The following is a 23,571-nucleotide window of genomic DNA, read 5'->3' on the forward strand; positions in this document are numbered from 1 at the left end:
AGATGGAGTCTTAATGACCAGAATGAAGTTCTTCTTAAAACTGAGTGACTAAAAGAATGTCCATTCAGCCCAAGGGGTAAAGAAGGGGCCAAAAATTTGGAGATTTGGAGGCAGAGGTTGAAAAAATATTTCATGGTGTGCACTAAACAATTTAGACAGGTCTTTGTAATATTTACCCATTTGTTCTCTGTCTTTTAAAAAAAACACAACCACTCACTTTTTTTTTTTTTTTTTTTTTTTACTTTATCCGAGTCACATACATTTTTATGGTTTCATTTGCTAAAAATATGTAACTTTTTAATCCAACTGGAATTGATGTTGCCATGCTGTGGGGGAGTGGGCACATGGCTTTTACCCTGAAGTTAGGATTGCAGTGGCCGGGAAAGCCCTGCATTGTCATGCCATACCTACCTGGGAGGTTTCAGTGAAGAGATGTTGACATTTCTGTTGAAACTTGCAGGGTTCTGCTTGATCATCCTCATGCAGGCTACTGGTCAGGCTCTGGGGAATGAGAGGAAACGACAGCAGCTGAGTCTCAGGGAGGGAGACACTCATGTGTGCAGGGAATCTGTACCCAGAACTGCCAAGGAAAGCGCTTCCTGGCTCCGGGCCACACAGGCTGAACAGCAGTGGGGGGTTGACTGCCTTAGGTGGCTGAAACGGAATGCTAAGGAATAGGATGGATTTGTTGACGTTTCTTAGGATTCGAAGTAGCTTTCGCAGTTCCCCTCTCTCCCACTCTGCAGCACTGCAGGGACTCATCACCACCTCTGTCGTCCCATTCAACCAAATACTCCATCTAACCCTCCTATCTCTGCCTGTCTTCCAGGCCTGTATCTTTTCTTTCATTTTCCTATTCAGTCTTTTTTTTTTTTTTTTTTAAATAGAGATGGGGTTTCACCATCTTGGCCAGGTTGGTCTTGAACTTCTGACCTTTGATCCACCTGCCTTGGCCTCCCAAAGTGTTGGGATTACAGGCGTGAGCCACTGCGCCCGGCCTCCTTTTCAGTCTTAAATCATTTTTCCTCTGTTTCATTTTGCTTATCTATTGCTTTCTCCTTATTTTTTTTCATTACCTCTTTTTATTTTTCCTCAAAATTGAAGGGATATTGAGAAGTTTCCCCCCCACTTTTTTCCCCCGCCCTTTTTTTTTTTTTGACAGGATCTCTCTCTGTTGCCCAGCCTGGAGTGCAGTGGTGCAATCATAACTCACTTGCAGCCTTAACCTCTTGAGCAATCCTCCCACCTTGGCCTCCTGAGTAGCTATGACTATAGGCATTCATCACTATGCCTAGTGAATTTTTAATTTTTTAATGTTTTTGTATAGATGGGATCTTGCTATATTGCTCAGTCTGGTCTTGAATTCCTTGCCTCAAGTGATCCTCCAGCCTCTGCCTCCCAATGTGCTGAAATTACAGGCATGAGTCACAGTGCCCAGCCATGTGTTCCCATTAAATTAAATTAATTAATTAATTTAGAGACAAAGTCTGGCTCTTTTGCCCAGGCTGGAGTACAGTAACACAATCATAGCTCATTACCATCACAACCTCTGGGGCTCAAGCAATCCTCCTGCCTCAGCCTCCTAGGTAGCTGGGACTACAAGCATGTGCCATCATGCTTGGCTAATTTTCGTATTTTTTTTGTAGAGATGGTGTCTTGCTATGTTGCCCAGGCCAGTCCCAAACTCCTTGGCTCAAGTGATCCTCCTGTCTCAGCCTCCCAGAGTGCAGGGATTGCAGGCATAGACTGCCGTGCCCAGCCATTTCTTCCCATTTTGAATCAACTCTACATATTACTTTTAAATTACCACATATTTGAAATTTGTATTGTGGAATATTTCATACATACAAGAGATTATAAAATAAAATGATCTCATGTAATGGACACCCAAAAGAAAGAAAACCTTACTATCTTCCTCCCCCTTCCATAGATTACTACTCCCTTGAATTTTCTTGAATATTAATTTTTGCAGGAGGCAATAACTTTTTTTTTTCCTTTTTGAATGAAGTCTTGCTGTGTCACCTAGGCTGGAGTGCAGTGGCTCAATCCTGGCTCACTGCAGCCTCCACCTCTAGGGTTCAAGTGATTCCCCTGCCTCAGTCTCCCAAGTAGCTGGGATTATAGCAGGCGTGTGCTGCCACCTCATCTGGCTAATTATTTAATTTTTATTTAATTTTTTATTTTTTTTGAGACAGAGTTTTGCTTCTGTTGCCCAGGCTGGAGCACAATGGTGCGATCTCGGCTCACTGCAACCTCCGCCTCCTAGGTTCAAGTAATTCTCCTGCCTCAGCCTCAGGAGTAGCTGGGTTTATAGGAATGTGCCACCACTCCTGGCTAATTTTGTATTTTTAGTAGAGATGGGGTTTTTCCATGTTGGTCAAGCTGATCTCAAACTCTTGACCTCAGGTAATCCTCCTGCCTTGGCCTCCCAAAATTCTGGGATTACATACAGGTGTGAGCCACCACGCCCGGCTTAATTATTGTATTTTTAAACAAGATGGGGTTTTACCATGTTGGCCAGGCACTGGTCTTTAACTCCTGACCTCAAGTGATCTGCCTACCTCAGCATCCCAGTGTTCGGATAATAGGTGGTGAGCAACCGCCCCTGGCCAGGGGGTGATATTTCAAGAACTGTTTTGTGGCTCCACAATGGAAGGATGAGAGACAGAGGGAGCCGGGAGACCTGACATAGACCCTGGAATTCTCACTATTTGAATTAGATCATGACAGCCCCTTTAAAAGTCATGCTGGTTATTTAGGTAGTTTAATACACTAGCACCCTTTAATACTGTTAGAAGGATTTATGTCTTAACTACTCATAAAGATGAAAACAGGTTGAGAGATCCATGATATATGTGAACACTTCATGTGAAAAAGACCTGGAGGATTTAGTTAACTACAAGATTTATACAAGCTGAAGGTGTTAAGTGGTTTTGAAAAAGACAAATACAATAGTAGAATGTATTACCAGAGGTGTAATGTTCCAGACACAGGAGATGCCAGCAATGGAGTGTTCTCACTAGTCAGAACAGCACATTCAATGCTGAGCATCATGACAGAATGAGCAAAGGAATAGCTGCCCTTGTTCCAAGCCCAGACGTCGAAAACACACAATGAAGAAGAAAACAACAGTGTTACTGATAATCTTATCACTCCAAACAATCACATTTAACTTTTTTTGGAAATATTTTTCCAGCATGTTTGCCAAATAGGTCCTAAAAATTAACAGGGACAGCAAGGTTGAACGTGTGCAGAGGAAGGCCACCAGAATGGGGTGGAGCGCCAGGCACTGAACTGCAACTGTGTGAAGAGCTATGTCAGGCAAGGGAGGGAGTCTAACCCTTTTGTGTTGTTTCAGAGAATACTACTGGATCCGCAAAGAAAGATGGGACCCTGCAAGAGGATGCTGAAAGAGGTGGGTTTTTTTTCTTTTATCAGATGGAGTTGCACTCTTGTTGCCCAGGCTGGAGTGCAATGGTATAATACGGCTCACCACAAACTCTGCCTCCTGAGTTCAAGGGATTCTTCTGCCTCAACCTCCCAAGTAAATGGGATTAAAGGCATACGCCACCGTGCTGGGCTACTTTTGTATTTTTTGTAGAGACAGGGTTTCACCATGTTGGTCAGGCTGGTCTTGAACTCCTGACCTCAGGTGATCCGCCTGCCTCAACTTCCCATAGTGCTGGAATTACAGGTGAGAGCTACCGCAGAGGTGTGTTATTATTATTATTATTTTTGAGACAGAATCTCTCTTTGTCGCCAGGTGCCAGGCTGGAGTGCAGTGGTGTGATCTCGGCTCACTGCAACCTCTGCCTCCTGGGTTTAAGCAATTCTCCTGCCTCAGCCTCCCGAGTAGCTGGGATTACAGATGCGTGCCACCACGCCCAGCTAATTTTTACATTTTAGTAGAGACAGGGTTTCACTATGTTGGCCAGGATGGTCTTGATCTCTTGACCTTGTGATCCACCTGCCTCACCCTCCCAGAGTGCTGGGATTACAGGCTTGAGCCAACACGGCTGGCTGAGGCATGTTCTTAAATTCGATTTTTCCTGAAGCCAGTTTCCTAGCTGGTTTCACTTTCAGCTCTCCTCCTCCACTCCCATCCTTCTCTAGCACTGAGGCCGCTGGTCTTTCTCCTAAAGCACAGATGGATGCAGACTCTTCTCCTCCTGAAAAGCAGGCAGTGGTTTCACGATCTTCAGGATAACAACTAAACTACTTAGCGTTCAAAGGCAAACTCCTGGATGACCTGGCATCAGATTTCATTTCCAGCCTCAACTCTAATGACATCTCCTAGAACAGGCCCTCATGGACACAGGGGCCCGACCACAGAGCCCACTCTGCTCTCACAGAGCCTTGTGACTAGACTAACTTTCCTTGCATTCTTTATTGAATTTGAAAAAATTCTTCCACATGGGATCTGAATGCTCCTGCCTCTCTGGAGTCACCTTCATCTGCACTCTCCCAGCCATCTGTCTTGGAGGAAGGTAATTACAGTTACAGCCCTGTTTGGACTTTAACTCCTAGAGGTCAGGGGCTTGTGCCTTTTTTCTGGCTTTGTTTTTTGTGGTGAAGGGGGAAGCCCTCACTTCCCTCTCAGAACAGAAACATTGTAAATACATGTTGGCTAATTTGATTGCCAATGACAGGAGAGTGCCTACTGGAAACATGTAATCCTCACACTTTTTTTTTGTGTGTGTGTGTGTGTGATGGAATTCACTCTGCCGCCCAGGCTGGAGTGCAGTGGTACAATCTCAGTTCACTGCAGCCTCTGCTTCCCAGGTTCAAGTGATTCTCCTGCCTCAGCCCCCTGAGTAGCTGGGATTACAGGCACACACCGTCACAATCTGGCTAATTTTTGTATTTTTAGTAGAGATGGGGTTTCACCATGTTGGCCAGGCTGGTCTCGAACTCCTGACCTAGTGATTCACCCATCTCAGCTTCCCAAAGTGCTGGGATTACAGGTGTGAGCCACCGCACCTGGCTAATCTTTACATTTCCTTGACCCTTTATGCTGCCTTTATAGGAGAACTCAGCTTAGCTCGTGAACAAGACTTTAAAATGGACTTGCTGAGCAGGAAGACATTTGGTGCCAGTACTGGAACCATTACACTTTGTCTCCAGCGAATTTCCTTCCCTCACTTGGAAGCATGTAAATTATATTACCCAATTATAGAATCTCAGAAAAACACTAAAGTAAGTCTCCATGGTTGATTCTGTAGTTTACCTCCAACAAAGGTTTGTAATCTCAGGCTGGTTTCTCTGTGCCATCTAGAACCTGCCTTTATCATTTTCCAGACTACCAGTGGCTGTAGACACTTGTTCTGGTAATATCTCTAGCAAAACCTCATCAGAAAAATATACTTCCTGTCACAAAATTGTCTGATGCTTTCAGAATAGAAAAGCTTTTGGGTTTTTTGATTTTTCAAGGTACTTGTACTATCGTCTCTACCTATCTTTATTTTTTATTTTTATTATTTTTGTTTTATTGAGGCAGAGTCTCACTTTATGGCCCAGGCTGAAGTCTAGTAGTGTGATCCTGGCTCACTGCAACCTCTGCTTCCCAGGCTCAAGTGATTCTCCCATCTCAGCCTCCCAAGTAGCTGAGACAACATAACTGCACCACCATGCACAGCTAATTTTTGTATTTTAAATAGAGAGAGGATTTCACCCTGTTGCCCAGGCAGGTCTCAAACTCCTGACCTCAAGTAATCCACCTGCCTTGGCTTCCCAAAGTGCTGGGATTACAGCCATGAGCCACCATGTCCAGCCTCACCTTTTAATCCTAATCAAAATGTGATTCAGTCATTTTTTTCAGATGTTGGATTTCTAATTACTTAAGGAATGGGGCTTCTGCAGGTGAACAGGTGAGGACTTCTCAGATCCTAGGTGTGATGAATATTCTCTTCTCTAAAACAATGTGTAACCTGGGAGTAATTCCAGTTGGTCTTGGCTTTAGACGTGCCGGAGGTCTGAGAAGGTATCAAGGTCTAGAAATATGGATGTGGGTTTTGCAAACCCAGCATGACCTGTTGATGCTGGTGTGTGTATATGCACACAAAGGAAAGTTTCAGAGAAAGTAGATTGGAAAGGGCTTGAAAAAGGCCTGAGCAAAAACAGGCTGTAGGGGGTCTTTTGGACCTTGCTGCATGGCAGCACATGGGATAGTCTGTTTGGGGGAATTTTGGGAGTGAAAAAAAGATGCTACAGAGCTGGGTTTGTGTGTTTGGAGAAGGGGAATTTTATCCCACGCTGTTGCTGACCTGCACACTCTGTGCTGTAATTGATGAGTTTCTGTGCCTGACTACCACACTGGGCTGAGCAGGCAGAGGGAAGATGTTACTTAAGGGTTAAGTTGAATTCATTTGACCCTGAGAGGGAGACTGGGATCTGGGAGGAAGGTGTGTGCTGGGACTGGGCTTGGGAAGTGGAGCTGAGACCAGACGTAAGCCTTGGTCCATACAGGGGTGTGTACTAAATTAGTGGAATGGCATGGAACCGTGCAAAAGCTGGATGGTAGAAAAGTCATTGTTCCACTTCAAATGGCCAACTGACCTTGAGAACGGGAGTGGGTACAATATGGCGAAGTGCACAGAAAGGGCCCCAAGCCCACAACATCGCTTTGAAAGATGCTTTCAGACCTCTTTCCAACCAAAAGTAGAAAGCTACCCTAGCCACCGAAGCCCTCTGTCCAGGGGCTCACTGGAATTCCTTGACAAGGCTCCAGAAAAATGGACTTCCTTTCCCTTTAATAAGCAAGAGTCCAAAATTCCTCATCAGATGTGCAGGGGAATCTGTCCTTATTGGGGACCTCTGAAGAGTTTAATTAACTGGTTTCTCAGCGCCTGGCTTTCATCATCTTTTCCATTTTTCAGTTAAGCCACTAATGTTCAGGACCTGGAAGCAATAATTGGAAATGCTCTAGAAACAAGCAGGACAGAAGAGGAAGTCTGCACAAGGATGGGGGAGCAAAGAGGAGGAAGCTGAGGCTGAAGAGCCACATGCAGGAGGGAAGCCCAGCTGGGGGTAGGGGCTTGGGAATCCCCTGGTACAGACCAGTGGCCTCAGAGGTGAGCCCGAGGCAAAGTCCACCAGAGCAGCAAGCCAGTTGGCTCAGACAGGGATCAGCTTACAGCTAATCATCCACAAACAAGCTTAATTTTACTGGGTGTGACCAGAGATAAAAAAAAGTAACAGTCCCAGTCATTTCATGGGAGAGGAATGATAACACTGAAGAAAAACTGTTTCGTTGAAGAAAGAATCCTTAAAAAGGAGAAAAATAAGTAAATTCTGAAGCACGGGTTAACTGTTAAATGGGTACTTGTAGGTGGTCTCCATTGTACACTCTCTAACCAACAAATGGCTCTGTCGAAAGCAGGGAGCTTGCTGCAGTACGAGGAGGAGAGGAAGTCACGAGCTTTCAATGTGGAAAAGGTTGGTAACCCAGGAGAAAGAGCCAGCAAGACTGAAACCAACCGGTCCTAAACCACAGACAGAACAAAGTCAACATACTGTTTGTCACCATGTCACCACCAGCCTAGCTAAAGAGCACTCATTGAGTGCATGAGCCCCCCAGGTGGCAGCTAAAATCCTCAGCAAACATGACACAGTATTTTATCTTGGTGGCATCCCACCATAGAGGGCAGCTGGAAGTGGTTTGTCAGAGAAAATTCAAGAAAAAGAAGCCATGACTACTCAGGACTTAGGCTAAACACAGTATCAGATGGAGGTACTTGAAAACTTTAATTTCTTTTGGAGGGAGGGGGTGGGTGGGAGGCAGGGGATAATGATCGAACAGAGAGAGGGAGGGAGAAAAGAAAGCTTTGAATAAACAATCAATATTTGGCTAGACTTGCGGGAAGAGAGACGACTTGGTAGTTTTCCTCTTGTTCCATCCTAACTCATACTCCTTACAACAGATGGGCTGGAGTCTATGGAAGGCTGTGTGTTGCAAATCCACCCTACGGACAAGAAGCTTTTCTTATGGTGTTTGGGAGGAGTTCATAAGTTTCCTCTCCATAAATGCATGAGGTTCTGACCCTTCTTCCTCACCTGAATGCATGATATTTTGGACAAACTGTCATTACTTACTGATTTAGATTATATCGAAGAGTTTGAAAGGAAGAAACCCACCCTTCTTCGGAAACCCTTGGCTCAAGGAAATGTCATATTCCTTTCACCTCATTCCTCATGTTTGCAAATAGCTACTTTGTATCAAGGAAGTAGAGATACATTTGGAGTTTCTAGAGGGGTTTGGGGAAAGTGTATTTCTTAAGTTACTAAAAGGTAACACTGTTTAAAAAGCGATGAAAACTATGTATTTAAATTTATGTAAATGTGGCCAGGTGTGGTGGCTCATGCCTGTAATCCCAGCACTTTGGGAGGCCGAGGTGGGCAGATCACCTGGGGTCGGGAGTTCAAGACCAGCCTGACCACCATGGAGAAACCTCATCTCTACTAAAAATACAAAAAATTAGCCTGGTATGGTGGCACGTGCCTGGAATCTTAGCTACTTGGGAGGCTGAGGCAGGAGAATCACTTGAACTTGGGAGGCAGAGGTTGTGGTCAGCTGAGATCGTGCCTTTGCACTCCAGCCTGGGCAACAAGAGTGAAACTCAGTCTTTAAAAAAAAAACAAACGTATATATGCACTTAGGGTAAGGTAGAGAGTTTGAGGGTGGGTAGACAGTGTAATTTTAGAGCCTACTTCCTGTAGGCTGGAGTGTAATGGTGGGATCTTGGCTCACCGCAACCTCCCCTTCCTGAGTTCAAGCAATTCTCCTGCCTCAGTCTCCTGAGTAGCTGGGATTACAGTCACCTGCCACCATGCCTGGATAATTTTTGCATTTTTAGTAGAGGTGGGGTTACACCATGTTGGCCAGGCTGGTCTCAAACTCCTGACTTCAGGTGATCCACCTGCCTCGGCCTCCCAAAATGCTGGGATTACAGGCATGAGCCACCATGCCTGGCCCGTGTTAGGTATTGTTTTGGAAATTATATTGTTTACTCCCTATAACAATCTATAAGTTACCCAATATTTCTCTCATTTTACAAAGAGAGAGATGGAATCTCAGACTAACTCGTTCAAAACCCTTCCAAAAATCATAAGCACCCTTCACATGAAGACTTGTTTTTTTTTTTTTTAATTAATTAATTAATTAATTTATTTATTTATTTTTGAGACGGAGTTTCACGCTTGTTACCCAGGCTGGAGTGCAATGGCACGATCTCGGCTCACCGCAACCTCCGCCTCCTGGGTTCAGGCAATTCTCCTGCCTCAGCCTCCCGAGTAGCTGGGATTACAGGCACGCGCCACCATGCCCAGCTAATTTTTTGTATTTTGAGTAGAGACGGGGTTTCACCATGTTGACCAGGATGGTCTCGATCTCTTGACCTTGTGATCCACCCGCCTCGGCCTCCCAAAGTGCTGGGATTACAGGCGTGAGCCACCGCACCCGGCCTTGAAGACTTGTTTTTTTATGAGAAAAAACTGCCATGACAGCTGCCATGATGCTGTCATTGTGTGAGAAATTTTTGCAGTTTAATGCAATCAGAATGACATATAATTTTATGAAACATTTATTTTATTTATTTATTTTTTATTTTTTGAGACAGGTCTCACTCTGTCACCCAGGCTGGACTGGAGTGCAGTGGTGCCATCTCAGCTCTCTGCCTCCTGGGTGCAAGCAATTCTCTCACCTCAGTCTCCCAAATAGGTGGGACCACAGGTGAGTGCCAGCATATCCGGCTAATTTTTTTTTTTTGAGATGGAGTCTTGCTCTGTGCCCTAGGCTGGAGTGCAATGGTGCATTATCAGCTCACTGCAACCTCCGCCTCCAGATTCAAGCGATTCTCATGCCTCAGCCTCATGAGTAGCTGGGACTACAGATGCCCGCCACCATACCTGGATAATTTTTGTATTTTTAGTGGAGACAGGGTTTCACCATGTTGGTCAGGCTGGTCTCGAACTCGTGACTTCATGATCTGCCTGCTTTGGCCTCCCAAAGTGCTGGGATTATAGGTGAGAGCCACTGTGCCTGGCCTAATATATTTTGTAGAAACAAATGTTGCCCAGGCTGGCCTTGAACTCCTGAAAACTCAAGCGATCTGCCCACCTGTGTACTCCAAAGTGCTGGCATTACAGGCATGAGCCACCATGTCTGACCCATTTATTAGAATTTTAACCTCTAAACCTTGGACTAATGGTAGTGGAGAGAATAAGACTCTTAGAACATTTTGGGGCTCACATTTGCGATGGTTTCCTGTGATGTCCCTCCTGTGAATTTCAGTTGCCCTCAGCAAGTCAGGAGCTGCAGACAACAGATAAATGCAGTGAAACCCTGCTTGGTAATATGCTCTTTTATTTTTGGCTTTGACAAGAATGGACACATTTTGGGAAAGCACAGAGATGCTCACCTTCGATAAGAGGAGGTTGCTTCAGGGTAAGACGCTGGACACAGTATGCATGGTAAACCCAACAAAGTAAGCCCTGAGACGCTACACAAAAGACACCCTCATATTTGGAATTATAAAGGGAGGGGACAGGCCAGGTTTGGTGGCTCACACCTGTAATCCCAGTACTTTGGGAGGCCAAGGCGGGTGGATTATGTGAGGTCAGGAGTTCGAGACCAGTCTGGCCAACATATAGTGAAACCCGTCTCTACTTAAAAAATACAAAAATTATTTGGGCATGGTGGCACATGCCTGTGGTCCCAGCTACTTAGGAAGCAGAGGTAGGAGGATTGCTTGAACTTGAGGTGGAGGGTGCAGGGAGGCGAGATCACCCCACTGCACTCCAGAGCCTGGATGACAGAGCAAGACCGTCTCTCTCTCACACACACAAAAGTGAGGGGACAGAGGCAGGACTCAAACTAGCATAGGTAAGTAAGATGACTAAAACAATTTCACATTTACATAGATCTCTTTTTAACCCCCAGGGCTCATTAATTCTAACCAAAAGCAGATCAGGTCAGGAACCATAAAGAACGAATAACTTGATTTTGATTTAGTTCTGCAAGGACCTAGTTTTTGGCACTAGTGAGTTGTCTCAGTAGGTGCCTAAAAGAATGTCTTGATGTTTCCCTTAGATTTTAAGTTGCTGGCCAGGTGCATGGCTCATGCCTGTAATCCCAGCTCCTTGGAGGGCTGAAGCAGGCAGATCACAAGGTCAGGAGTTCGAGACCAGCCTGACCAACATGTTGAAACCCCATCTCTACTAAAAATACAAAAATTAGTTGGGAGTGGTGGCATGCGCCTGTAATCCCAGCTACTCAGGAGGCCGAGGAAGCAGAATTGCTTGAACCCAGGAAGTAGAGATTATAGTGAGCCGAGATGGCGCCACTGCACTCCAGCCTGGGTGACAGAGAGAGACTCAGTCTCAAAAAAAAAGATAAAAAAAAAAGTTGCAAAGAGCAGGGATATGGCTTACGTCTTTTTTTGGGTGCCTCTGGACTCACTCTGCCCTGCTCTGTGGCTTTGGGTGCTGACAGATGAGGACTCCATCAACAAGCCCCCTTCCTCGGCCTTGCAGTCGGATTCACCCAGTGGGAGCTCACTGCAACCTCTGCCTCCCTGTTCAAGTGATTCTCCTGCCTCAGCCTCTGAGGTAGCTGGGACTACAGGCGCATGCCACCACACCCAGTTAACTTTTGTATTTTTAGTAGAGGTGGGATTGCATTATGTTGACCAGGATGGTCTCCCAAAGTGCTGAGATTACAGGCATGAGCTACCACACCTGGCCCCTCCCCAGGCTGCTTCTCTATTCACTGGTTTCCCTAACTATGCCCACGCCTCTGTAAATAGCCTCTTTGCAACACTCTCCTCAAATCGCCCATTTTGGCTGTACCATTTGTCTCCTGCCTGGACCCTGATTGATTCCTGCTCAGCACAGTAGAGTCATCTCTCGGTATATGCTGGGGATTGATTTTAGGACCCTGGAAATACCAAAATCCACAGATGCTCGAGTTCCTGATATAATGGCATAATAATTGCATATAACTACATCCTCCTGTGTACTTTAAATCATCTCTACATTACTTAAATAATACCTACTGCAATATAAATGCCATGTAAATAGTTGTTATACCGGCTGGGCACGGTGGCTCATGCCTGTGATCCCAGCACTTTGGGAGGCTGAGGCAGGTGGATCACAAATTCAGAAGTTCAAGGATGAGTTGGTCACTGTTGCATGTATTCTTTTAAAAACCTTTACTTGGTATTTGAAGAAAGTTTTCTTATCTTTCAGAAGATTTCTATGATCATATTTAAGTTAGTTGCTTTTGTTTTTTTTAAATTTTTTCTTTTTTTTTTTTGAGACGGGATCTTGCCAAGTAGCCCAGGCTGATCTTGAACACTTTGCCTTAAGCCATCCTCCCACCTTGGCCTCCCAAAGTGTTTTTTACATTTTTTGTTGAGATGGGGGTCCTGCTATATTACTCAGGCTGGTTGAACTGGCCTCAAGTGATCCTCCCCCCTGGGCCTCCCAAAGTACTGGGATTACTACTGTGCCTGGCCTCTAAGTTTGCTTTATTAAAAAATAATATTTCTCAATTATGATAAAATCTGTGTCTGAAACTCCTCAGGTAATTTGCTGTGAAGTGGACAGACCACGTGTTGCCATTTTGTGCCTGTCTGACTCTTTTCACTCTCCAGGGAAGTCACCCAAGGAAGAGTAAGAGAGCAAGCAGTGATGTGTAAATGTTTCTTAGGAAGTTCTGGGCCAGGCCCAGTGGGTCACACCTGAAATCCAAGCATTTTGGAGGCTGAACTGGGTGGATCACTTGAGGCCAGGAGTTGGATACCAGCCTGGCCAACATGGTGAAACTGTTTCTCCTAAAAATATAAAAAATATCTGGCCGGGCACATTGGCTCAAGCCTGTAATCCCAGCACTTTGGGAGGCTGAGGCGGGTGGATCATGAGGTCAAGAGATCGAGACCATCCTGGTCAACATGGTGAAACCCCGCCTCTACTAAAAATACAAAAAATTAGCTGGGTGTGGTGGCGTGTGCCTGTAATCCCAGCTACTCAGGAGGCTGAGGCAGGAGAATTGCCTGAACCCAGGTGGCAGAGGTTGCAGTGAGCCGAGATTGCGCCATTGCACTCCAGCCTGGGTAACAAGAGCGAAACTCCATCTCAAACAAAAACAAAAAAATTAAAATTAAAATTAAAAATATCTAAGTGTAGTGGCACACACCTGTAAACCCAGCCACTAGGGAAGCTGAGGCTTGAAAATTGCTTGAATCCTGGGAAGCAGAGGTTGTAGTGAGCCGAGATTGCACCACTGCACTCCAGCTTGGGTGACAGTGCAAGACTCTGTTTTAAAAACAAGAATCAAATAACAATGCTCTCCCACCCAAAACAGTACTTGCTTCGGCAGCACATATGTTAAAATTGGAATGATAAAGAGAAGATTAGCAAAATATATTCAATTTAAAAAAAATACAAAAGGAAATTCTGAATGAAGAGTGACAGTGGGTATCGTAGTGAAAAACGAGGCTATTTGAATATGGTTCCTAGTTGAAAAAATGTTGTTAGACATATAAAATAATAGTTTATTGCTTCCCTATCCTTTCTACACGTGGCTATTCTGAGGAATAAAAAGATATTGACATACTATGAAGAGCATACTTTATTAGTCTGTGTTACTAACTCTATTTACTGGTATTTTTTAGTTCCTCAGAGGCAGATTAGTTGGGCAGAAGCAAATCAATTGGAAAGGAAAAGCAGCAATCCAAAACTAAGCTAACATTTAGAGAAGAAATCTGTATTTACGCTGTGGTAATAGTTGGAATATAGTTTATTTTTATTAGAAATATGTTTATTAAATGATAATATTAACAGCTATCATACTGCTTTAGTAAATAGGCTACCTAGGAGAAGGAAATTTAATTGGACTAAAAATCTACCATGATCAGAATGCTTTGCAATTCAAGATATTATTTTCCAGCAGGAGAGCTGTTGACTGTTCTCTCCAGGAAGCCAGAATTTCAAATGTTTATCCCTTTACTCCTGCCATTTAATACTTATTTTCTTAATCTACTCTGCTCCCTAAATTATTGCTTCCTTCTAGGAGTTGGACAAGTTATTTAAAACAAATTAGTAATATTGGTTATGGTTAAGTTAGAATTTAATAGCTCATTTCAGGCATCTTAGGATGGCTCTCTTTGGTAGTATTTTTTGCATTTTCTATGGACAAAGAAAATGTTTTTCATGGAGATGGCTGTTAATATTATTTTCCAAATGTAAGACCCTATAAAGAATGTATAAAAGACGTTGACCCGAGCATATTACATTTAATTAATTTCAACAAACATTTATTTCATGCCTACTAGGTGTAAGTGGATAATAGAAAATAAAATTTCAAAATGGAAATGCACTAATCCAAACATCCAACTATTGGAACGAAAGATCAATAGTCATTCATTCTGGTTAGGTTTTAAGAATTTTTCAAGACCACATTTCCCTTTTGCTTTGTAGCCTTGTGAAATTTGTAAGAATTTTTTTAACTACTCTCTCCAAAATGTGTAAGATTTTGACTCAATGTGGACAAGTTTTTTTCCTTCAGAGAAATGTGAGGACATGAAATAAGATCCTAGAGCTTCCCAGGAAATTCTTTCTAGCTTCCATGGCTTGCCCACATATGCACTTTGTGAGGTTAATTGGTAAGGTTTGTGATTAATAATGCAATAAAGATTAATGGTCTTATTATTGGGTAACAATTTTGATTTGCTATAACCATTGTTATAAGTAAAATTTCGATGCTGCAAAAGAAATAGCACTTGAAGATAAATCCTCTCAGCAAGGCAGTTTACTTCTATAGAAGGGTGCAGCTCATGTATGGAACAATGGCAGCCACCCCTTGAACTAGAGGGGAAGGGGTACTTATGCCTGATGGGGGTTGTCCCTACTACTGTGTCGTTCCCCTATTGGCTAGGGTTAGACCACACAAGCTAGACTAATCCTGATTGGCTATTTTTTAAAGAGAGCAGGGGTCTGAGCTGGAGGGGCAGGGTGGATGTTTTGGTGGGAAGATGGTTACAGGCTCCTCAGAGCAGGAAGCCAGGGGTGACCTAGGTCAAAGAAGGTGACCAGAGCAGGTAATTGGAGCAGGTGACTGAAGTAGGTGACCAGGATGAGTCAGGGTGGAACCAGGGGCTGGGGGAACAGATGAGAACTACTGATTAGAACCAGTGGAGAAGGTTGTTTACTGGAATTACAAGGAAGTTAAACTTTAAAATAGAGAATTAAAGAATAAGAGAGCTGAACATATTGACATACTGATTCTTTGAAGAGAAACTTGGGGTTCACTATAACACCATTGAAATGGACTACAGAGAGAAATACAGAGGCCAAAGGAGTGTGATTTTGTGGTACACAGTGGGGATGATTTGGTCCAAAGCTGGGTTTTCTTTGGAGGGACTGATGAGTTTTTTCAGTGTAATGGCAATAGAAGGTATTTTGGGGAAAGTGACAAGAGAGCTTGGAAATGCAAATTCTGGTGACGATTTCAATGAAGAGATTGTGCTCATAAAAGATCAAGAAGATCTCTCATTACAGATGGGCAGAGTAAGTGATTTTAATTCAAAATGACTCATTCTAGGTGCTAATGGTTGACTTTGAAGTTTATCAGCCAAGGATCACCCCCATAATAGTTCTCCTACCTTTGTTGTCTTCATTATAGCTTCCTTCCTTGGCTCTGGATGTCATTTTAATCTTCATGAAAATGACTCATAACTTTAAAAGTGAATATTCTGTTGATTAACCAATAGGCAGCTTGTAGGCAGCTTAGGCCTTGCAGGAATGGGGGTCAAGATAGGTGCAGAGCTGGGAAAGAGGTACCACATGGTGAGTGAGAAGGGCTTGAGGGAAGGGAAGGTGAGGCCAAAGTTTAAATGACTTGTTACATTTATCAATTTGTATTAATAGAGTTAACCACATCTTTTGACCCACTAATCCTACTTCCATAAATGAATAGTAAGGAGAGACACCCAGATGCATGCACAGGAGTATACATACGGGGATGTTTATTATCACAGTATTATCTATAAAAGTAATTTAAAAGTGGAAATAACTGGCCAGGTGTAGTGGCTCATGGCTGTAATACCAGCACTTTGGAGGCCAAGTTGGGTGGATCACCTGAGGTCAGGAGTTCAAGACCAGCCTGGCCAACATGGCAAAATCCTGTCTCTACTAAAAATACAAAAAATTAGCTGAGTGTAGTGGCCCATGCCTGTAATCCCAGCCACCAGGAAGGCTAAGGAGGAAGAATTGCTTGATCCCAGGAGGCGGAGGTTGCAGTGAGTTGTGAGATGGCTCCATTGATTGCACTCCAGCCTGGGCAACAAGAGCAAAACTGTGTCAAAAAACAAAAAACAAAACAAAACAAAAACAAGTGGAAATAGAACCTGAGCCTCTATCAGTAAGAAGTCAGAATACCCTGCAGGAATCTAAATTGATGATGTAGATGTATATGTCAAAAAGGCCATGATATATAGTTCAGAGAAAAAGAAAATAAAACTAAATACAACATCATCCCATTTTTGTTTTTTAAAAATATGCAAATAAAAAAATTAAAAAATATGCAAATAAAAATAGAATCAATACACAAATACTAATTTGCCTTAATTGCATTAATCAAATAGAAAAGTTTGGTACGACAAATGATATTATCTCTGGGTGGTGGGAATACAGATTAAAAAACTTTTTTATACTTTTAAGATTAAAGAAACTATGGGGCCAGGCACACTGGCTTACAATTGCAATCCTAGCACTTTGGAAGGCTGAATCCTAGCACTTGAGGTTAGGAGTTTGAGACCAGCTTGTGTCAACATGGTGAAACCCCATCTCTACTTATAATACAAAAATTAGCTGGGCATGGTGGTGCACGCTTGTAGTCCCAGCTACTTGGGAAGCTGAGGTGGGAGAATAATTGTTTGAACCCTGGAGGCAGAGGTTGCAGTGAGCTGAGATCGTACTACTGTACTCCAGCTTGGGCCACAAAAACCAAACAAACAAACAAATGAAAAACAAAAAACAAAAAACCACCACCACCACCACCAACAACAAAAAAACTGTATGGGCATTCTTAAAAATGAGAAAAAATGAAATAATAAATTACTTCCCAGTCTATGGCCTAATACATAATGTATTATTGCAAATGTCTTTGGTATAGTCAGAAAGAATGTCTAGGGCCTGGCACAGTGGCTTGGATCTATAATCCTAGCACTTTGGGAGGCTGAGGTGGGAGGATTGCTTGAACTCAAGGGTCGAGGCTGTCGTGAGCCATCTTGAGCCACTGCACTTCAGCCTATGTGACAGAGCAAGACCCTGTCTCAAAAAAAAGGAAAAAAAAAAATAACAGGGCAACGTATGTGAAGACAACGTAAAGCATAAGAAAAAAAACAAAACAAAGACCTGACAAAACCACAAAAAGCTCTTTCCTTTTCATTTTTTAATTAAAAAGTTTTTTGGGGAGTTGTTGTTTTTTTGTTTGTTTGTTTTTAGTCGGGGTCTTTGTTCTGTTGCCCAAGCTTGAGTGCAATGACCTGATCATCCCTCAGTGTAGCCTCAAACTCCCGGGCTCAACTGACGCTTCCGCCTCCCACTTCAGTCTCCTGAGTGACTGTGACTCTGGGTACATGCCACTGTGTCCAGCTAATTTTAATTTTTTTTGTAGAGACGGAGCCTCACGATGTTGGCCAGGCTATTGCTTAACTCCTGCCTCAAGAGATCCCCTCACCTCCACCTCCCAAAGGTCTTTAGCCACCATGCCTAACTCTCTTTTCTTTCAAAAACTGAAATGCAACTTTGCCTAAGCAGAAGTCCCTTGCAGTGGATCCTGGATGCTCCAGCTGCAGCAGGACATCTGTTGGAAGTTGAAAGTCCCAGCCTCACCTGGCTCTGGAAGCTGTAGCAGTGAAAGTATCCCAGTAGCTGGAACAGGAATTAGGGAACTGAGGACAATCTCTTTCTCAAACTCCTGGGATTTCAGGTGTGAGCCCCCAACTGCTCCAGCCATGACAACCTCTTCAAAATGACTTTGGACTCTTTATATCCTACCCATCCTTTTCTTTTCTCATCCTTTTCTTTTCTTTTTTTCTTTTTTTGAGACGGAGTTTTGCTCTTGTTACCCAGCTTGGAGTTCAATGGCGTGATCTCAGCTCACCGCAACCTCCGCCTCCTGGGTTCAGGCAATTCTCCTGCCTCAGCCTCCTGAGTAGCTGGGATTACAGGCACACGCCACCATGCTCAGCTAATTTTTTGTAGTTTTAATAGAGACGGGGTTTCACCATGTTGACCAGGATGGTCTCAATCTCTTGACCTCGTGATCCACCCGCCTCGGCCTCCCTAAGTGCTGGGATTACAGGCTTGAGCCACCGCGCCTGGCCTACCCACCCTTTTCTTCTTGATTTCGGTCCCAAGTTCCCACTGCCTACTCATGTTTCCTTTGAATGCCCCAATGACTTCACACTCATCATTCCCAGAACTGACCTGAACCTCCCCCATGTCTTTCCTGATGAGATCTAATCTTTCCCTCATTTGATTTTTCCATAGCTCTGTGTCCCCCTCTGGGGGTGCCTATTTCATGCTCCTGTGTGATGTTGATTAGAGCTCCTGTCTTATTCTGCTTGCAGAATGAAAGCTCCTTGTCAGTGTCTTTGTTTTGCTCTTCACTAAACACCCTGAAGCACCTTGTTCCATGCTTTTTGTGCACCCAAAACCATATACAGTAAATAAATGAAAGAATGAACCCGATGACTTCTTCAGGTATCTAGATTCGCCTGTTATTTCTTAGCAACGTAGAAAACCACTTTTACATTCTGCCTGGCCCTGTCAAGAATTCAGGCATCCCATAGTGAAGATGAGGCAGAAAAATTATTACTGCCTTCTCTGACACTTGTAAACACAGTGTAGGATGTGCTATCAATTGACTTGGAGGAAGTGGAAAATGAAAGGCAGCCAACAATTTCTCAGGCCATTCATTAAAAGTTATTAAAGAAAGCAATAGGAGACACAAAAGTAACCACTGCAATAAAATGGAATCTCTGGCTACAAAAAATTAATTTAGGGAAGCCAGATGGGGGAGGATTTAAAGAGAATGGAAAACAAGGAGAGCTTGCAAGAGAGAAGATGTTTTCATAATAGATACAGTATTATGACAGTGGAATACCAGAAAGCTTATGCTGAACAATTTCTGACGACATATTGGGAAAATCCTCATTTTTAAATAAAAGGGATCCCTCTATGAATTCTGCCTGCCTATATCAGAACGAATTTGATTGCCACAAGATCTTACCATTGGTTCTCTTCAGGAATAAATTTCGGGTTGGGCTGTCTATTGCCAGTTCGTATTTCTGCTTTTTCCCCAGGCCGGCCCGTGGCCTGCCTGAAATGCCATAAAATTCTCCTGGGGGCTCTGTGTTATCTGATTACCCCCTGCAATTACAATCCCAATGAGAGGAATTTACTATAGCACGTGGGAAAAAACCCAAGGCTCATGGAATTTAATGACTTTCCCCAGGTCTACATTGAATTTGAGAGTGAGCCAGCATTTTGTGCTTATCCGGAGGAAGCAATAAATATCAGTAAGCAGTGCATCAACAGTAGCAACACATTTAAAATGATAAGGAATAAGAAGCAATGTTTAAAGTTGTCAAACTTGGTCTTCTTCATCACAATGTATGTCAATATCTTGGCTACTTGCAATTTATAATGATGTGTTAAAACACATGAAAGAGTAAGTAAGCCACCCTGCCTGATATTTATCATGAGGATTGGAAGGCTATCATTTGCAGTCATGAAAATGTGTCTGCATTACCCCTTAAGGACCATCTGCTTTCCTTTTTTCAGCTTCTCTAGTAGACTGGTGGACACAAAGATGACAAGGAGGGGCTTCTCATCCTCATGTGGTCTACAGTCTAGTAGGAAGACATAACCAACGTCTTATACAAAAGGTCTGAAAATGACAAAGAAGTAACCGAATACTTCTTGGAGTATTTGGAGACAAGGAAGTGAATCATTCTCAGGTAGGGAGAGTGAGAGCAAAGGGCAGAGACATGAGAAAGCATGATACATTTTCAGAGTGGTGAGTGGTTGGGCGTGCCTATGCAGAGGGTTTATAGAAACATGGCATTGGAGATGGTGCTGGAAAGCCTGTATCTTTTGGACTTCGTTTTGGAAAAATAAAAACAAATGAGGTTTTTCCTTTGGTTTTTAAGACACAAACGTGAGGCCAGGAATGGTGGCTCATACCTGTAATCCCAGCATTTCGGGAGTCTGAGGTGGGTGGATCACAGGGTCAGGAGTTCAAGGCTAACCGACTAAGATGGTGAAACCCCTTCTCTACTAAACATACAAAAATTAGCCAGGCATGGTGACAGGCACCTGTAATCCCAGCTACTCAGGAGGCTGAGGCAGGAGAATTGCTTGAACCCTGGCAGCAGAGGTTGCAGTGAGCCGAGATAGCACCATTGTACTCCAGTCTGGGGGAATAGAGAGACTCCATCTCCAAAAAAATAAAAAGACACAAAAGCGAAAAAGTCACTTATAAATTTAAAACTATTTTAACTCACATCATATACAGCTGAGCGAAACCCTCACTCAGATGGTGTATCAAGATTGCTGCTGTCAGCACGGGCAACTGGAGTAACTGAGGTCTCTAAACCAGCCAGAACACTCAAGGATTCTGTAGTAGTCAGTCTGCAAGGTTTGTTGGGGAGCATGGGCTGTGACCCTGAAGGGAGAGCTTCATCCTCTAACTTATCCACACTGGGCTCCATATGAATGGCAGCTGGTCATCTACCTCACGATTTAACTTGGGATCAAATGTGCTCTTCCTGGAAGCTGCCTTTAAGGCAGGGAATATTGAGGGTAGCTGAAATCTGTAGAAGCTGGCAGCCTGGGAGCATGATGCTTCAATCCAGGGCTGGCCAGCAGCACTGCTGTGATGAGCCCAGGTGATCTTTGGTGTCCTGAACCACGATTATGTGTTTATTGAGAGCTTATTATATACTAGGCATTGCACTGAGCATTGCACATGGGTTCTCAGATTTAATCTTCACAACAGTTCTGTAAGCAATAACCTAGAATCATTCTTATTTTATAGATGAGGCAGTGCAGTTCATAAAGGTTAACTTTTCCCAAGTAATAAGTGGTGGAACTGGGCCTCGAGCCCAGGTGCTCTGATACTGTCTTTTATCTTCCTTACTCTGTCAAAACCTGACTTCAGTAATGGTGTTAGAGGGACATATTAATGCCAGGTGTAGATGCCCGCTGAGCGGCAGTGTGGTGCAGGGGTTGGGGACATGTTCTGGGGAGTCAGTCTATCCACCACAGGTGGGTTTGATCCTGGCCCCACACCTTTCCTGTGTGGTTGGATAAATGACCTAACTCTCCAACTCTCTGTGTCTGAATCTGTAAGGTGCTGGGAACAGCCACAAGTCCCATAGGCATGAGATGAAACGATATCTACAAAACTCCTGGCACACAGCATCCTCTCAATAAATGTTAGCTGTGATTATTATCCACAAGGAGTTATGTGTGAAAGTTCCTCTGATGGAATATCTGTGATTTGCCGATTAAATATTACTTAAGCCAAAATAAATGAATCTAGCCCAGGTGTGGTGGTTCACACCTGTAATCTCAGCACTTTGGGAGGTTGAGGCAGGCAGATCACTGGAGGTCTGGAGTTGGAGACCAGCCTGGCCAAACTGGTGAAACTTCGTCTCTACTAAAAATGCAAAAATAAGCTGGGCATGGTGGCGCATGCCTGTAATCCCAGCTCCTTGGGAGGCTGAGGATGAGAATTGCTTGAACCCGGGAGGTGGAGTTTGCAGTGAGCCGAGATCATGTTCAGTCTGGGAACAGAGCAAGATTCTGTCTCCAGAAAAAAAAAAAAAAAAAAAGACTCTAAATGATAGACGTTTTAAGACTCTGTGCTCAGGTTTTTAATTAAGTCATACTGAAATGGCTGCTTAATTGTATGAAATTCAAATAATACAGAAATAATAGAGTTGAGTTGTCTTTAGTCACCCCATGGATTCTGACTTCTCATCAGTTTCACGGGGAGCCTTGACAAAGAGCAGAGCAGCCTTCTCTTGGCATCTGGAAATTTCCCGTGTAGCCTGTGGCCTGCGTCTTCGGGAGTGGCCTTTCATTTAGCCTGTGGCTCCAGGATCCTCCTCCTGCTGCTCCTATTGACAGCAGGCTGGGAATCCCAAGTGCAAGAAAGGAGATGCCGGGTACGGCAGAGAAGCACCAGATTCAGGAAGGCAGGTTCCAGCTCTGCTCTGACCCAGCTGGCTGTGTGATTGGAGCCCTCACATAATGATTGTGAAATGAGGATTTGTAACTAGAGAATCGTCAGGGCCATTTTCAAAGAGTCATTTCCTCAACCCCCTCATGTTACAGATGTGGGAAAGGTGAGCCACATCTAGTGCCCAGGCTCACATACTTGGTACATACTTGTTAAATGGCAGAGTAAAGGCTGGAAAGAACCCCTTCTTGCTAGTTCTCATGGCTTGAACATTGGTGGCACGTGAGTTGTGAATGCTTTGATTTTCTCTCTCATCCAGTTTCTTATAAATTTGAGCCCTTTAAAGCTCTGAAATTATCTCATTCTAATAGTCCAAATCTCCTCTTGGGGACTAGCAGAGTGGTTCCAGGTGTGAATGGGGGTACACATGACAGAGAAGATCCCAGTGTGGAGAGACACAGGGCATGAGAGCACCCACCATCTGCAGTTATCCTCAGGCACAAGTGTCCTTCAGCTTGTGCCCAGGTGGGAGGTGGCCCTCCCCAACTATGGCTGCTGTGGGTAGCAACAGCAGCCACCTGTGTGGGCCCAGCCCCTGCTGCCTTTCTCACTCCCCTGGCCATTGTCACCCTTTCTACCTTCAATTGGGGACCTTGGCAACAGCCTTGTCTAGGAAGAAATCCAGGGGGAATTCCTAGTGTCTGTGCACTTCATGGGGATGGAAATCACTTTGACATCTGCCAATGACTTGGGATGACAGAGTTATTATTCCTGGAGTGCAGAATTCTAATTCTCTCACGACCATGCGCTCCTAGCCTGAATTCCAGGGCCCCTGTTAGCCTTTCTACCCAAGAGGTGCTCTTTCCTCCCTGTCCTGGCTTCACGGTGGTTTACAGAGCTTGCTTTCCCCCCAAAATTGGTGGAAGCTTCTGCTTCTACTTAACTGTTACATACTTTTCTTTTTATTTCATTTTTGTTTCCTTGCGACAGTCTTGCTCTGTCGCCGAGGCTTGAGTGCAGTGGTGTAGTCATGGCTCACTGCAGCCTCGACCTTCTGGGCTCAAGTGATCCTCCCACCTCAGCCTCTCAAGTAGCTGGGTCTACAGGTGCACACCACCACTCCCCGCTAATTTTTGTATTTTTTGTAGAGATGGAGTCTTGCTATGTTGCCCAGGCTGGTCTCAAACTCCTGGCCTCCAGTGATTTGCCCACCCCAGTCTTCCAAAGTGCTGGGATTACAAGCATAAGCCACTGTGCCCACCCTGCTTTTTTCTTTTATACTCTATTGGTGGTCTGCTCTCCTGTAGCCTCAGCTGAAG

At 44.0% G+C, this 23,571-nt stretch overlaps 1 protein-coding gene across 2 annotated transcripts in view; it reads right to left on the reverse strand.

Annotated features, from left to right (window-relative positions):
• The window catches only part of CDYL (chromodomain Y like), a 260,756-nt gene that overhangs the window by 232,455 nt on the left and 4,730 nt on the right, over nucleotides 1-23,571 (reverse strand). For both annotated transcript variants that reach the window (XM_035295025.3, XM_035295024.3), the window contains exons 2-3: nucleotides 15,660-15,822; nucleotides 412-501 (exon numbers count right to left, since the gene is read on the reverse strand). In XM_035295025.3, coding sequence (XP_035150916.3) covers nucleotides 412-501; nucleotides 15,660-15,674 — 105 coding nt within the window. In that variant the 5' untranslated portion in view covers nucleotides 15,675-15,822. The remainder of the gene's footprint in view (nucleotides 1-411; nucleotides 502-15,659; nucleotides 15,823-23,571) is intronic.

The sequence above is a fragment of the Callithrix jacchus genome, chromosome 4 (assembly GCF_049354715.1).
Source record: "Callithrix jacchus isolate 240 chromosome 4, calJac240_pri, whole genome shotgun sequence".
Taxonomy (NCBI): domain Eukaryota; kingdom Metazoa; phylum Chordata; class Mammalia; order Primates; family Cebidae; genus Callithrix; species Callithrix jacchus.